At 53.3% G+C, this 15,000-nt stretch overlaps 1 protein-coding gene across 1 annotated transcript in view; it reads right to left on the reverse strand.

Moving 5' to 3' along the window:
* Positions 1-10,327: 10,327 nt before the first annotated feature.
* selenoh (selenoprotein H) overlaps positions 10,328-15,000 on the reverse strand; it is an 8,801-nt gene continuing 4,128 nt past the window's right edge. The window contains exons 2-3 of the mRNA XM_080184271.1: positions 13,768-13,913; positions 10,328-10,438 (exon numbers count right to left, since the gene is read on the reverse strand). Of these exons, the coding sequence (XP_080040397.1) occupies positions 10,335-10,438; positions 13,768-13,913 (250 nt within the window). The 3' untranslated portion in view covers positions 10,328-10,334. The remainder of the gene's footprint in view (positions 10,439-13,767; positions 13,914-15,000) is intronic.

Here is a 15,000-nt window from a genome sequence, read left to right on the forward strand (position 1 = left end):
TTTACCTCAGTCACTCACACACAAAAATAACAAGGAGCTCTCGTGCTAGTTCAACAGCTAACGGGAAAGGCAAATAAAATGTTTATTTTTAAAGGGAATGAACCATAAAAATAGGGAAGTCTTGTTCAAAGTACACAAGACGCTAGGCAGACCATACCTGGTCCCCTTAGCTAAGGAAAGATGTACCAGCATTAGAGGCAGTTCAGAGAAGGTTCACTCAGGGCCTGTTCCTGTGCTGTAATATCCTTTGTTCTGTTCCTACGTCTTTAGAGAGGGGATTAAGGGTTATGGGGAGAGGGCGGGAAAGTGGAACTAAGCCACGACAGATCAGCCATGATCTTATTGAATGGCGGGGCAGGCTCGAAGGGCTAGATGGCCTACTCCTGCTCCTTCAGTGCACCACCTCCATACTTTCAATATGCAGACCAGAATTACACACAAGGTGTTGTTTCACCGAGGCCCCCTACAACTGGAGAAAGACAGCTTTATTCTGTGGACTGTGATCCCTTTCCAATTCTCTCCCTAACTGCTTGGTATACCTGCACGTTAACCTCCTTGTACAAACACACACAAGTCCCTCTGTGTGTCTGTGTTGACAGATTGCACAACTATTAAGAAAACATATTCCCTTTCTCCGTCCTTCCTATCAGAGTGAGCGAGCCTGTACTTCTCCACTCCATCCGAAGTCTTGTTATCCACTCATCTGAACTGTCTGTATGTCTGTGCGACCTCTCTGTCTCCCCCCCCACAGCCTTCCCGCCTCTCAGCTTTTGACAAAGGGCCATCTGGACTCGAAACGTCAGCTCTTTTCTCTCCTTACAGATGCTGCCAGACCTGCTGAGGTTTTCCAGCATTTTCTCTTCCAGCATGGGAACAGGCCCTTCAGTCCACCAAGCCTGCGCCAACACGCGCTTTCTATCACCTCCCGTTCATGTGTCTATTGCTATACTCCTTGAATGTTGCTAATGTGCCTGCTTTCTACCACCTCCCTCCCCCCAGGTACCTCCCTTCCTCCCTCCCCCCAGGCACCTCCCTCCCTCCCCCCCCCCCCTTCCAGGCACCTCCCTCCCTCCCTCCAGGCACCTCCCCCGCCTTCCAGGCACCTCCCTCCCTCCCCCCCCCCCGCCTTCCAGGCACCTCCCTCCCTCCCCCCCTCCAGGCACCTCCCTCCCTCCCTTCCCCCCCTCCAGGCACCTCCCCCCCCTTCCAGGCACTTCCCTCCCTCCCTCCAGGCACCTCCCTCCCTCCCCCCCTCCTTCCAGGCACCTCCCTCCCTCCCCCCCTCCAGGCACCTCCCTCCCTCCCTCCCTCCCCCCCAGCACCTTCCTCCCCCCCAGCACCTTCCTCCCCCCGGCCCCCTCCAGGCACCTCCCTCCTTCCCCAATTCTAGGCACTTTCCTTCCTCCCTCCCCTTTCCAGGCAGGGGAGGTTTTTCACTCCACGTGATAAACCTCCCCTTAAACTTTCCCCCTTAAACTTTCCCCCTTAAACTTTCCCCCTTAAACTTTCCCCCTCTCACCTTGAACCCCTTGTCATTGACAGTTCCACCCTGGGGAGAAAGCCTCTGACTATCCACCCTGTCTACGCCTCTCATTATTTTGTGAACCTCTATCAGGTCCCCCCTCGCCTCCGTCTTTCCAGTGAACACAATCCTCGTTTATCCAACCTCTCCTCATAGCCAACACCCTCGAGACCAGGCAATATCCCGGTGAACCTTTGCACTCTCTCCAAAGCTTCCATGTCCTTGTGATGTGGCGACCAGAACTGCACCCAATACCCCAAATGTGGCTAAACTAAAGTTTAACCTAGCTGCAACATAATGTTTAGACTCGAGGCCCTGGTCGATGAAGGCCAGCATGCCATATGCCTTCTTGATCACCTTAACCTGCCGTTGGGGCTCCGTTGACCTGCACGCCCAGATCCCTCTGTTTGTCAAGTGTAGGTTATAACTAGCTGAGGCCCCAGGACTCCATTCATCAAAGAGTGGGAGTGGGATTAACAAAAACCTTCTCCGACACAATTTGCCTCAGCTGCTCCCTGTGGGAGCGAGTTCTGCACCTGCACCGGACTGTGAGGTTTCTCGGTATTTATCTTATATCCACGGCCTGCTCTCCCTCACAAAAGGGAATCATTTTCTGTGTATCCACTCGATCTAAACCTTTCCGAGTTTTGAAGACTTCCATTCAGTCACTCCCCTCCCCTCCCCTCCCCAGCCGCGTCTTCCCAAGCGAGAGGAGACCTGGGCTGTCGCTCATTTCCTGATAAATAGACTCACGTACCTCTGGCATTATGCTTCTCTGCACCCTCTCCTGTGCCCACAAGGCCATAAGACATAGGGGCAGAATGAGGCCACTCGGTCCATTGAGTCTGCTCCCCGTTCAATCATGGCTGATATTTGTCTCATCCCCATTCTCCTGCCTTTTCCCCATAACCCCTGATCTCCTTATTAATCAGGAACCTATCTATCTCTGTCTTAAAGACACTCAGTGACCCGGCCTCCTCTGTGGCAAAGAGTTCCACAGATTCCCCACTCTCTGCCTGAAGAAATTCCTCCTCATCTCTGTTTTAAAGGATCGTCCCTTTAGCCTGAGGTTGTTCCCTCTGGTTCTAGTTTTTCCTACTAGTGGAAACACCCTCTCCACGTCCACTCTATCCAGGGCCTCGCAGTATCCTGTAAGTTTCAATAAGATCCCCCCCCCTCATCCTTCTAAACTCCAATGAGTACAGACCCAGAGTCCTCAACCTGTTCCTCATACGACAAGCTCTTCATTCTTGTGAACCTCCTCTGGATCCTTTCCAAGACCGGCACATCCTTCCTTAGATACGGGGCCCAAACTGCTCACAGTATTCCAAATGGGGTCTGACCAGAGCCTTATACAGCCTCAGAAGTCCATCCCTGCTCTTGTATTCTAGTCCTCTCGACATGAATGTCCCGGGTTTTATAAAATGGTGACCAAATCTGTGCAGAGTGCTGTAAATGCGATCGACACAACTTTACATAATTTCCCTACTTTTCAATTAGTCATAGAGCAATATAGCACAGAAACAGGCCCTTCACCCATCTAGTCTGTGCTGCCCTCTCAGCTAACACAATCACGCCCCCCCCCCTTTGGCTCCACATCCCTCTAATCCATTCCCATCCATGCACTTATCCAAATGCTTTTTGAACATTGCTGGGTGGCACAGTGGTTTAGCACTGCTGCCTCACAGCGCCAGGCACGTGGGTTCGATTCCCGGCTCGGGTCACTGTCTGTGTGGAGTTTGCATGTTCTTCCCGTGTCTGTCAGGGTTTCATCCAGATGCTCCGGTTTCCTTCCACACTCCAAAGACGTGCTGGTTAGGTGCATTGGCCCTGATAAATTACCCCTCGGTGTATCTGAAAAGGCAACAGAGTGTGGCGACTAGGGGTTTTTCACAGTAACTTCATTCTAGTGTTAATGTCAGCCTACTTGTGACGCTAATAAGTAAACTTTAACCCTCTGTGTGAAGAAGTTACCCCCCAAAACGTCCCAACTCCTGTACACAATACTCCCAGTGCAGTCTCACCCACACCTTATACACTGTAACATACAAGTCCCAACTCCTGTACACAGTACTCCCAGTGCAGTCTCACCCACACCTTATACACTGTAACATAACGTCCCAACTCCTGTACACAATACTCCCAGTGCAGTCTCACCCACACCTTATACACTGTAACATAACGTCCCAACTCCTGTACACAATACTCCCAGTGCAGTCTCACCCACACCTTACACACTGTAACATACACGTCCCAACTCCTGTACACAATACTCCCAGTGCAATCTCACCCACACCTTATACGCTGTAACATAACGTCCCAACTCCTGTACACAATACTCCCAGTGCAGTCTCACCAACACCTTATACACTGTAACATAACGTCCCAACTCCTGTACACAATACTCCCAGTGCAGTCTCACCCACACCTTATACCCTGTAACATAACGTCCCAACTCCTGTACACAATACTCCCAGTGCAGTCTCACCCACACCTTATACCCTGTAACATAACGTCCCAACTCCTGTACACAATACTCCCAGTGCAGTCTCACCCACACCTTATACACTGTAACATAACGTCCCAACTCCTGTACACAATACTCCCAGTGCAGTCTCACCCACACCTTATACCCTGTAACATAACGTCCCAACTCCTGTACACAATACTCCCAGTGCAGTCTCACCCACACCTTATACCCTGTAACATAACGTCCCAACTCCTGTACACAATACTCCCAGTGCAGTCTCACCCACACCTTATACCCTGTAACATAACGTCCCAACTCCTGTACACAATACTCCCAGTGCAGTCTCACCCACACCTTATACACTGTAACATAACGTCCCAACTCCTGTACACAATACTCCCAGTGCAGTCTCACCCACACCTTATACACTGTAACGTAACGTCCCAACTCCTGTACACAATACTCCCAGTGCAGTCTCACCCACACCTTATACACTGTAACATAACGTCCCAACTCCTGTGCACAATACTCCCAGTGCAGTCTCACCCACACCTTATACACTGTAACATACAAGTCCCAACTCCTGTACACAATACTCCCAGTGCAGTCTCACCCACACCTTATACACTGTAACGTAACGTCCCAACTCCTGTACACAATACTCCCAGTGCAGTCTCACCCACACCTTATACACTGTAACATAACGTCCCAACTCCTGTACACAATACTCCCAGTGCAGTCTCATCAACACCTTATACGCTGTAACATAACGTCCCAACTCCTGTACACAGTACCCTGACTGATGAAGGCCAGTGTACTAAACACCTCCTTCCCCCTCTACCTATGTAGCCGCTTTCAACAACTGTGTGGTTGTACTCCTAGCTCCCTCTGTTCCCCAACTGTTAAATGAACAGAATCTGTAGATAGAACGTCGAACGCTACAGCACAAACAGGCCCTTCGGCCCACAAGTTGCACCGATCGTATCCCTACCTACCAGGCCTATCTATAACCCTCAATCCTGTTAAGTCCCATGCACTCATCCAGAAGTCTCTTAAAAGACCCCAGCGAGTTCGCCTCCACCACCACTGACGGCAGCCGATTCCACTCACTCACCACCCTCTGAGTGAACATCTTACCCGACATCTCCTCTGTAAATGTTTGTCAGTGTTTATGATGTTTATCAAGGCAAAGTTATTGATAAACAGGAAGGGGGGAAGGTTGTACCGAGGAGGGGAGAGGGGGAGGCAGCTGGAGGTCACAATCAGTTTAGCAGTGGTGATCTCAAGAATATAGCAATTGCACTCTGAATGACCCGAAGCTGTGTGTGACTGTGTTGGTCCCCTTAGCAATCGGCAGGGTGAAGAAATGTTCTTGATGTGCTTCACGTGAGAACAAGAATCAGATAAAACTTTGCCTCGTCATTTTAATCATTAGCTGACAGATAGATGGATGTATTTTGTTCCTGTCTGGTTATTTATATCCTTACTTTCTCCTCCCCAGGTGAGGGGATCCCCGTCCATCGCTGCGTCCTGGCTGCTTTCAGCCCTTTCTTCTTCCAGCGATTCTCCTCGCGCGATGCCCGCTCCCACAGGGTGCCGTTGGAACTCCCGGGCCTGAAGGCTGCCACCCTGAAGACCTTGGTGCAGTTCATGTACACGGCAGAGATGCCACTGCCACAGGAGGAGAAGGAGAGGTTCCTGCGGGCCGCTCGCAGATTCTGCCTCCTGGGCTTCACTGGGGAGCCCGGGACATTGCCCGTCACTGAGCCCCAGGGGTCGGGAATGCCACCAGGGGCCGTGCCCCAAGGAGAACGCGTGCCCCCGCCGCCGGACCCTGGGGGAACTGTGACGCCGACGCCACCTCGGGACGCCCCGAAGACCCCAGAGTCGCCCAGGCAGCGTAGGGCACCCGTAGTGGAACCCAAAGCACCCGCTGCCCCTGACTCCTCCTCCTCCTCCACCTCCCGGCTCCAGAGGCCAAGGGGCAAGTGCGCCAACCCCCTGGCAAGCCTGCCCGCCTCCAACCTGGTGGCCAGCTGGCGCAGAATGAAGGTGAGTCGTCCAGCGGCCGCCAGCGGGCCCCCCTGCCCCAGGCGTCCGTGGAGGCAGAGGCAAGAGGGCCCCAGGGGCGACTCTACCCTCCCTGCCGGCCCCGGGGCGACTGCCCAGTGCCGCCGCCCGCCCCTGCGATCCTCGTCCGCCCCGGGACCAGAGGGGAGCCGCTGCCCGCTGTCTGGAACCCTGCAGGAGCCGCGGTCTGCGGACCAACCGTCAGGCCCTCAAACCAGGCCACGTGAGAAGAGGGAGGCGGAGAGGCCAGGCCAGAATTCAGTGAGCCAGGAGGGGGCTGAGGCCAGTGGGAGCCCGGCCGAGGGGGGCCACGGCAATAGTTCAGGTACGCTCCAGAGCTCAAAGGAGCTAACGTTCAGCCCCGCTCCAGCCAGAGATACAGAACAGACAAGTCCAGACCCTCCGCTACAGGAGAGACATCAAGACCAGGCCAGGACGGAGCCAGCTCCGATTCGGAGAGGGGCAGCCCGGGACACTCGACAGACGGAGGCCCAAGGCACGTGCCGGCCTGAGGAGAGACACCGAGCGATTAGGGGTCTGGCTGACCAGCGTCGGAAGAGTTCAGGCGAGGGGCGAGCGGCCTTGGAGCAAAGCCTTCTCCATCCCGCTGCCCTCCCCGGGAGTGGGGGGCCGGGCCTCCACCCGGGTGAGCGGGGAGACACCAAGGGCGGCCGTGCCCCGGGGGGCAAAAGGTCAAGCTGTCATGGCCTCCCCCACGACAAGCCGCTGGGCATTAAGCTGCAGAAAGTGACCCATTCCAGGGAATGGGTGGTGGTTCCCATGTTGGAAAAGCGGGAGCCGGATCCCGCGCCACTGAGGGGCCAGGGGCGTGGGGCAGCCTCCGGAGAGGGTGGGCAGGCCAGGATGGTGGACGTACCTCCCTCTGGGAGCCAGTCCCGATCCACTCGGAGGGCGGTGAACGGTCTGAATCCATCCACAACTGAAAGTGACCAGAGGCCAGAGAGCCCGCAGGATGATCAGAGGCCAACAGGCCTGGGGCTCGGAGTTGAGCAGAGGCCGGAAAACCTGGGCCTGGGAGTTGAGCAGAGGGCAGCAGGCCTGGGAGTTGAGCAGAGGCCAGGGGAACAGGGGCTGGGAGTTGAGCAGAGGGCAGCAGGCCTGGGCCTAGGAGTTGACCAGGGCCTGGGGGAAGGCCAGAAAGCAGGAAGCCTGAGTCTGAGTGACAGCGAGCTGAGGGGGATCCAAAGCCCTGAAGCACTGGCCCCGAACAGGATGCCGTGCCCCAGTCCGAGTGGCCCAGACTCCAGCCCCACTCCTGGGCCTCGGCAGAGCGGGGCAGCTGGAGCCGCCATGTTCCCGCGGGAACCCCGGCCCCTGGGAACCGCCAACACCGACCACCCAGTCCACCGGCCCGACCAGTGGGGGCTGGCCCTGCCGCGTGTCACCTCCCACCCCGGCGCTAGCCCTCCCGTCGACGAGTGGGGCTTCGGCTGGCTGCGGGTCAGAGCTCAGGGCCCCGCTGCTGACCCCTGGGAGGCCACCCACTTGGGGTTCACGGGTCAGCACCGCAGGGGTGACCAGACGGCGGGATCCTCCTCTTCCTCGGAGGACAGTGAGGTGGACGTCGGTGAGGGCGGGGAGGCTCCGTTGCCCCTGGTAACGACGAGGCCTGAGGCCTCACCTCCGGCTTCCCCTCCTCTGGAGTGTACCGAGATCGATGTGGTGGGCTGATCGTTTGTCAGAACAATAAAAACAGCCATTATTTCTTCAAAAGAAAATGTGCGAGTGTGTCTGTGTGTGTATGTGTCTATGTGTGTGTATGTGTAGAGTCTATGTGTCTATGTGTGTGTATGTGTAGAGTCTATGTGTCTATGTGTGTGTATGTGTAGAGTCTATGTGTCTATGTGTGTGTATGTGTAGAGTCTATGTGTCTATGTGTGTGTATGTGTAGAGTCTATGTGTCTATGTGTGTGTATGTGTAGAGTCTATGTGTCTATGTGTGTGTATGTGTAGAGTCTATGTGTGTGTATGTGTCTGTGTAGATGTCTGTGTGTGTGTATGTGTCTGTGCGTGTATGTCTGTGTGTGGGAGGGTTGGCATGTGTGGGAGAGTTGGTGTGTGTGGGAGGAGTGGGGGGGGGGGGGGGGCGGTGTGGGGTGGGGGGGTGGGGGGGTCCGCCAGCAACAGCTAGTGAGGCACCTCCAGAAACGGAGTATAACCACTTTGATAACAGGCCAGTCCCTTCTCGCACTCCTCTCGCACCCAGTTCACCCTGATCACATGGCACCATCTGCTGGGCATGTGCAAATTAAACCCATCACTCTACACTGTCCCCCCCCATCAAACACTCCCAGGACAGGTACAGCACGGGGTTAGATACAGAGTAAAGCTCCCTCTACACTGTCCCCCCATCAAACACTCCCAGGACAGATACAGCACGGGGTTAGATACAGAGTAAAGCTCCCTCTACACTGTCCCCCCATCAAACACTCCCAGGACAGGTACAGCACAGGGTTAGATACAGAGTAAAGCTCCCTCTACACTGTCCCCCCATCAAACACTCCCAGGACAGGTACAGCATGGGGTTAGATACAGAGTAAAGCTCCCTCTACACTGTCCCCATCAAACACTCCCAGGACAGGTACAGCACGGGGTTAGATACAGAGTAAAGCTCCCTCTACACTGTCCCCCCATCGAACACTTCCAGGACAGGTACAGCACGGGGTTAGATACAGAGTAAAGCTCCCTCTACACTGTCCCCCATCAAACACTCTCAGGACAGATACAGCACGGGGTTAGATACAGAGTAAAGCTCCCTCTACACTGTCCCATCAAACACTCCCAGGACAGGTATAGCACAGGGTTAGATACAGAGTAAAGCTCTCTCTACACTGTCCCCATCAAACACTCCCAGGACAGGTACAGCACGGGGTTAGATACAGAGTAAAGCTCCCTCTACACTGTCCCCCATCAAACACTCCCAGGACAGGGACAGCACGGGGTTAGATACAGAGTAAAGCTCCCTCTACACTGTCCCCCCATCAAACACTCCCAGGACAGGTACAGCACGGAGTTAGATACAGAGTAAAGCTCCCATTGCATTATTCTGACAGTCTAATACTTATCCATGAAATTAGAATCGCAGACAAGGTTTTTTTTTCCCAAAATGTACTGGTGTAAATAATGCTCACAGCAATAACGGGGAGGTGGAGGGGGTTTCCCCTCAACGGAGGGGAATGTAGAAGGTTGTGATGACAGGAAGGCGGGGGGGGGGGGGATGAGGGAGTTCAGAGATCCCATTCCAGAAGAACCGATGGGTGATGCTGCTCCGTTCTAACTCTCTGTCGGGGTGGGGGTTTGGGGAATTCTGGTGATACACCGTGGGCCACATCCTCCGTATAATCTGTTTGGCGCAGTCTGGCTTCCAGCTCGAGCCTTCAGGAGGAGCGAGGGAAATATCTCCGTTATTCACCCCACCGTCATTAAAACTGCATTGCCGAGGGTGGGCGATTACTGCGGAGAGAGACACAGAGTTAGAACACCGCCTGCTCTCTCTCTATCCTTCCCCATCCCTCTCTCTCTCTCTCTGAGCCCTATTTTACCATTTGGATTCTAAGCGCTGGGTGGACTGGAAACTGTGAGTGTTTCAGATCTGATTTTTGGGACCCGTTCTCAGGCTGCCCCCCGTACACTCTCTGCCTGAGAGAATCTCAGTGACTCTGAATCGTGCTGCAGAAGCCTGTGGAAAATCCAGAGCTCCGATCAGAGCCCCCAACTGCACAGAAAATAATGATAGAACGCTGCTCCCCGCCACGTCGATCCCGGGCCGGATAATGCACCCCCCCCCAACCAACCCCGGTGTCCACAGACATCGCCTCACCGCCCCCCCCCACCCCACAACATTACTGACCTTCTTATATCCCCCCGCCATCCCCTCCGCCACCTAGACTTGACCGTGGACCCTATCCCCCCCCCCTCTTCCCCCTCCCTGATCTCAGACAGAGTGACGGCGGACCCCCTCCCCCTCACTGACAGAGAGCTGTCGGACGCTGGGTGGTTTCCCTCCTCGCTGACCGGAGTGCAGCACTCCCTCAGCACTGACCCTCTGACAGTGCGGTGCTCCCTCAGCACTGACCCTCTGACAGTGCGGCGCTCCCTCAGCACTGACCCTCTGACAGTGCGGCGCTCCCTCAGCACTGACCCTTTGACAGTGCAGCGCTCCCTCAGCACTGACCCTCTGACAGTGCGGCGCTCCCTCGGCACTGACCCTCTGACAGTGCGGCGCTCCCTCCACTCACCTTGGAGCCCATGTTACTGCTGCACCATTTTCCTCATGATTTCCAGCACCAGACGGGGGTCGGGGAATTTCAGACGACGTGGAGGGCCCTTCCGTATCCCGCTCCACAGAACGATCTCTGTGTGAACCGGAAAGGAAGGAGTCAACAAAATCAACCATCCCAAAAATAAATCCAGGCACAAAACCCCTAGAAACAGGGGCTTACTTGTTCAGTAAGCTCGTTCAGAGGTGGCTTGCCTGCAGAAGGCAGAGAGTGGTTGTGGATGGGTCTTTTTCTGCATGGAGGTCGGTCACCAGTGGAGTGCCCCAGGGATCTGTTCTGGGACCCTTGCTGTTTGTCATCTTCATAAATGACCTGGATGAGGAAGTGGAGGGATGGGTTAGTAAGTTCGCCGACGATACGAAGGTCGGTGGTGTTGTGGATGGTCTGGAAGGACGTCAGAAGTTGCAGCAGGACATAAATAGGATGCAGGACTGGGCGGAGAAGTGGCAGATGGAGTTCAACACGGATAAATGTGTAGTGGTCCATTTTGGCAGGACCAATGGGATGAACGAGTACAATATCAAGGGCAGGAGTCTTAGCTGTGTTGAAGAGCAGAAGGATCTTGGGGTCCGGGTCCACAGGACTCTTAAATTGGCCTCGCAGGTGGAGGATGTGGTCAAGAAGGCGTATGGTGTACTGGCCTTCATTAATCGAGGGATTGAGTTTAGGAATCGGGAGGTAATGCTGCAGCTTTATAAGACTCTTGTCAGACCCCACTTGGAGTACTGTGCGCAGTTCTGGTCGCCTCACTACAGGAAGGATGTGGAAGCTATTGAAAGGGTACAGAGGAGATTTACAAGGATGTTGCCTCGATTGGGAGGCATGCCTTATGAGGATAGGTTGAGGGAGCTGGGACTCTTCTCCCTGGAGAGACAAAGATTGAGAGGCGACCTGATAGAGGTTTATAAAATGTTGAGAGGAATAGATAGGGTGGATTCTCGGAGGCTATTTCCCAGGGCTGAAATGGTCGCTACGAGAGGACACAGGTTTAAGGTGCTGGGGAGCAGGTACAGAGGAGATATCAGGGGTAAGTTTTTCACTCAGAGGGTGGTGAGTGAGTGGAATCGGCTGCCATCGGTGGTGGTAGAGGCGAACTCGCTGGGGTCTTTTAAAAGACTTCTGGATGAGTACATGGGATTTAATGGGATTGGGAGTTCCAGATAGTTCTATGGCCTGGTAGGTATGGATATAATCGGCACAACTTGTGGGCCGAAGGGCCTGTTTGTGCTGTTGTGTTCTGTGTTCTAAGGCAACAGCACGATGGCCAGAATGTCCTCCTTTTGCAGTGTAGGGATTCTATGATCAATGATTCTATTGACACCTCCTCCATGGTCATCCTCAACATCAGTACCCCACTCTCAGCCCCCTACTATACTCCTTATACACCTATCACCGTGCGGCCAAATTCCCCTCCAACTTGGTTTTCCAGTTTGCTGATGACCCCACCGTAGTGGGTCGGATCTCAAACAATGATGAGACAGAGAACAGGAATGAGATAGAACATAGAACATAGAACATTACAGCGCAGAACAGGCCCTTCGGCCCACGATGTTGCGCCGACCAGTTACAAAAACAATGACCCACTAGCCTATACCAATCCCTTTCCGTCCATAAACCTATCCAGAGATCTCTTAAACGCCCCCAAACTAGACGCATTTACAACTGCAGCAGGCAGGGCATTCCAATCCCTCACCACCCGCTGGGTAAAGAACCTACCCCTGACATCCGTCCTGTAGCTACCCCCCCTTAATTTAAAGCCATGCCCCCTCGTGCTAGCTTTCTCCATCCGAGGAAAAAGGCTATCACTATCCACCCTATCTAAACCTCTAATCATCTTATATGTTTCAATAAGATCCCCTCTTAGCCGCCTTCTTTCCAACGAAAACAACCCTAAATCCCTCAGTCTCTCCTCATAGGACCTCCCCACCATACCAGGCAACATCCTAGTAAACCTCCTCTGCACCCTCTCCAACGCCTCCACATCCTTCTTGTAATGCGGGGACCAGAACTGCACACAGTACTCCAAGTGCGGCCGCACTAGAGTAGTGTACAGTTGCAACATTACACTGCGACTCCTAAATTCAATCCCCCTACCAATAAACGCCAAGACACCGTACGCCTTCTTAACAACCTTATCTACTTGATTCCCAACTTTCAGGGATCTATGTACACACACACCTAGATCCCTCTGTTCATCCACACTATTCAAAGTCCTCCCGTTAGCCCTATACTCGACACATCTGTTATTCCTACCAAAGTGAATTACCTCACACTTCTCCGCATTAAATTCCATCCGCCACCTCTCGGCCCAGCTCTGCAACCTATCTAAGTCTCCCTGCAGACTATGACACCCTTCCTCACAATCTACCACACCTCCAAGAGAATTCTCCATAGAGAATCTGGTGAACTGGGGCAGCAACAATAATCTCTCCCTCAATGTCAACAAAACCAAGGAGATTCTCATCGACTTCAGGAAGTGTAAAGGGGAACATGTCCCTGTCTACATCAACGGGGACGGAGTAGAAAGGATCAAGAGCTTCAAGTTTTTATGTGTCCAGATCACCAACAACCTGTCCTAGTCCCCCCCATGCTGACACTATAGTTAAGAAAGCCCCACCAACACCTCTACTTTCTCAGAAGACTAAGGAAATTTGGCATGTCCGCTACAACTCTCACCAACTTTTACAGATGCCCCATAGAAAGCATTCTTTCTGGTTGTATCACAGCTTGGTCTGGGCTCCTGCTCTGCCCAAGACCACAAGGAACTACAAAAGGTCATGAATGTAGCCCAATCCATCACACAAACCAGCCTCCCTTCCATTGACTCTGTCTACACTTCCCGCTGCCTCGGGGAAAAGCAGCCGGTATAATCAAGGACCCCCCCACACACCCCGGACATTCTCTCTTCCACCTTCTTCCATCGGGGAAAAGATACAAAAGTCTGAGGTCACGTACTGACTGACTCAAGAACAGCTTCTTCCCTGCTGCTGTCAGTCTTTTGAATGAACCGACCTTATATTAAGTTGATCTTTCTCTACACCCTCGCTGTGACTGTAACACTACATTCTGCACCCTCTCCTTTCCTTAGACCTCAAGGCTATAAGATATGGGAGCAGAATTAGGCCATCGGGCCTGATGAACCATGGATGATAAGTTTTTCAACCCCATTCTCCTGTGTTTTCCCCATAACTTTAATCTCCTTACCAAGTAAGAACCTACCTATCTCTGTCTTCAATACATTAATGACCTTCTCCCCCATATATTTTGCTTTGCCTGTATAGCGCGCAAGAAACAATACTTTTCACTGTATCCTCATACATGTGACAATAATAAATCAAACCAAGAAGCCATTGAAGTCAATGCCCTACCACCCCTTGTCCCAACGACTGGGACCAACCTCTCACCTTTACCCTCCTGCGTCACGAGTGTGATCTCGAAGCTGTTCCTCCGGGGTTTGGCAGGGTTCAGAAGTACCTCCACTCCGCCGAACTCCTTCCGCAAAGCCTCGCCAAGGGCCATGGCTTTGCGGTGGTACACCCCTCAGCTGATGCTGGGCCGTGAGAGAGAGAGAGAGAGAGAGAACGAGAGACAACGATAAAGGGAGCGAAGTGGAGGGGTGACTGAGGTCGAGGGGGGGCGGCTCGATCTGTGGTGGAGCAGCGGAGACAGGATTGGAGAGGTTGGGACTGTTCCCCTGGGCGAGAAGGGGGCTAAGAGGAGATTTGATAGCGATGGAGGGGAAACAAAGGATGTAACAGAGCAGGAACAGGCCCTGATCAAGATGCCTGCCTAATCTAAAACCGTTTGCAATTACAGAGTCTGTATCCTTCCATTCTCATCCTATTCACTTATTTGTCCAGTTGCCCCTTAAATGCTGCTATCATTCCTGCTCCCACTCCCTCCCCAGGCAGCGAGTTCCAGACACCCACCACCCTCTGTGTAAAAAATCTGCCTCGTACATCTCCTCTAAACCCTGCCCCTCGCATCTTAAACCTGTGCCCCCTAGTAACTGACTCTTCCACCCTGGGGAAAAAGCTTCTGACTATCCACTCTGTCCACGCCCCTCATAATCTTGTAGACTTCTATCAGGTCTCCCCTCAACCTCCGTCGCTCCAGTGAGAACAAACCGAGTTTCTCCAACCCCTCCTCGTAGCTAATGCCCTCCGTACCAGGGCAACATCCTGCTGAATCTTTTCTGTACCCTCTCCAAAGCCTCCACGTCCTTCTGGTAGTGTGGCGACCAGAATTGAACACTATATTTCCAAGTGCAGCCTCACTAAGGTTCTATAAAGCTGCAACATGACTTGCCAATTTTGAAACTCAGTGCCCCGGCCGATGAAGACAAGCATGCCGTCTGCCTTCTTGACTACCTTATCATTACTTACAGACCAACAATGATTCCAGATCTGTGGCTCATTCAGCATCTCAATGGCTCTTCCTCAGCCCCTGCCTCTCTTTCTCTCCATTTCTAACTCCACAGACATAGAAGATAGGAGCAGGAGGAGGCCATTCGGCCCATCGAGAATGCTCCACCACTCATCACCATCATGGCTGATCGTCCAACTCAATAGCCTCATCCTGCTTTCTCCCCATAACCTTTGATCCCGTTCACCCCAAGTGCTCTATCCAGCCGCCTC

This window comes from Carcharhinus amblyrhynchos, unplaced genomic scaffold (assembly GCF_965287045.1).
Source record: "Carcharhinus amblyrhynchos unplaced genomic scaffold, sCarAmb.v2.hapA scaffold_649, whole genome shotgun sequence".
Lineage (NCBI taxonomy): Eukaryota > Metazoa > Chordata > Chondrichthyes > Carcharhiniformes > Carcharhinidae > Carcharhinus > Carcharhinus amblyrhynchos.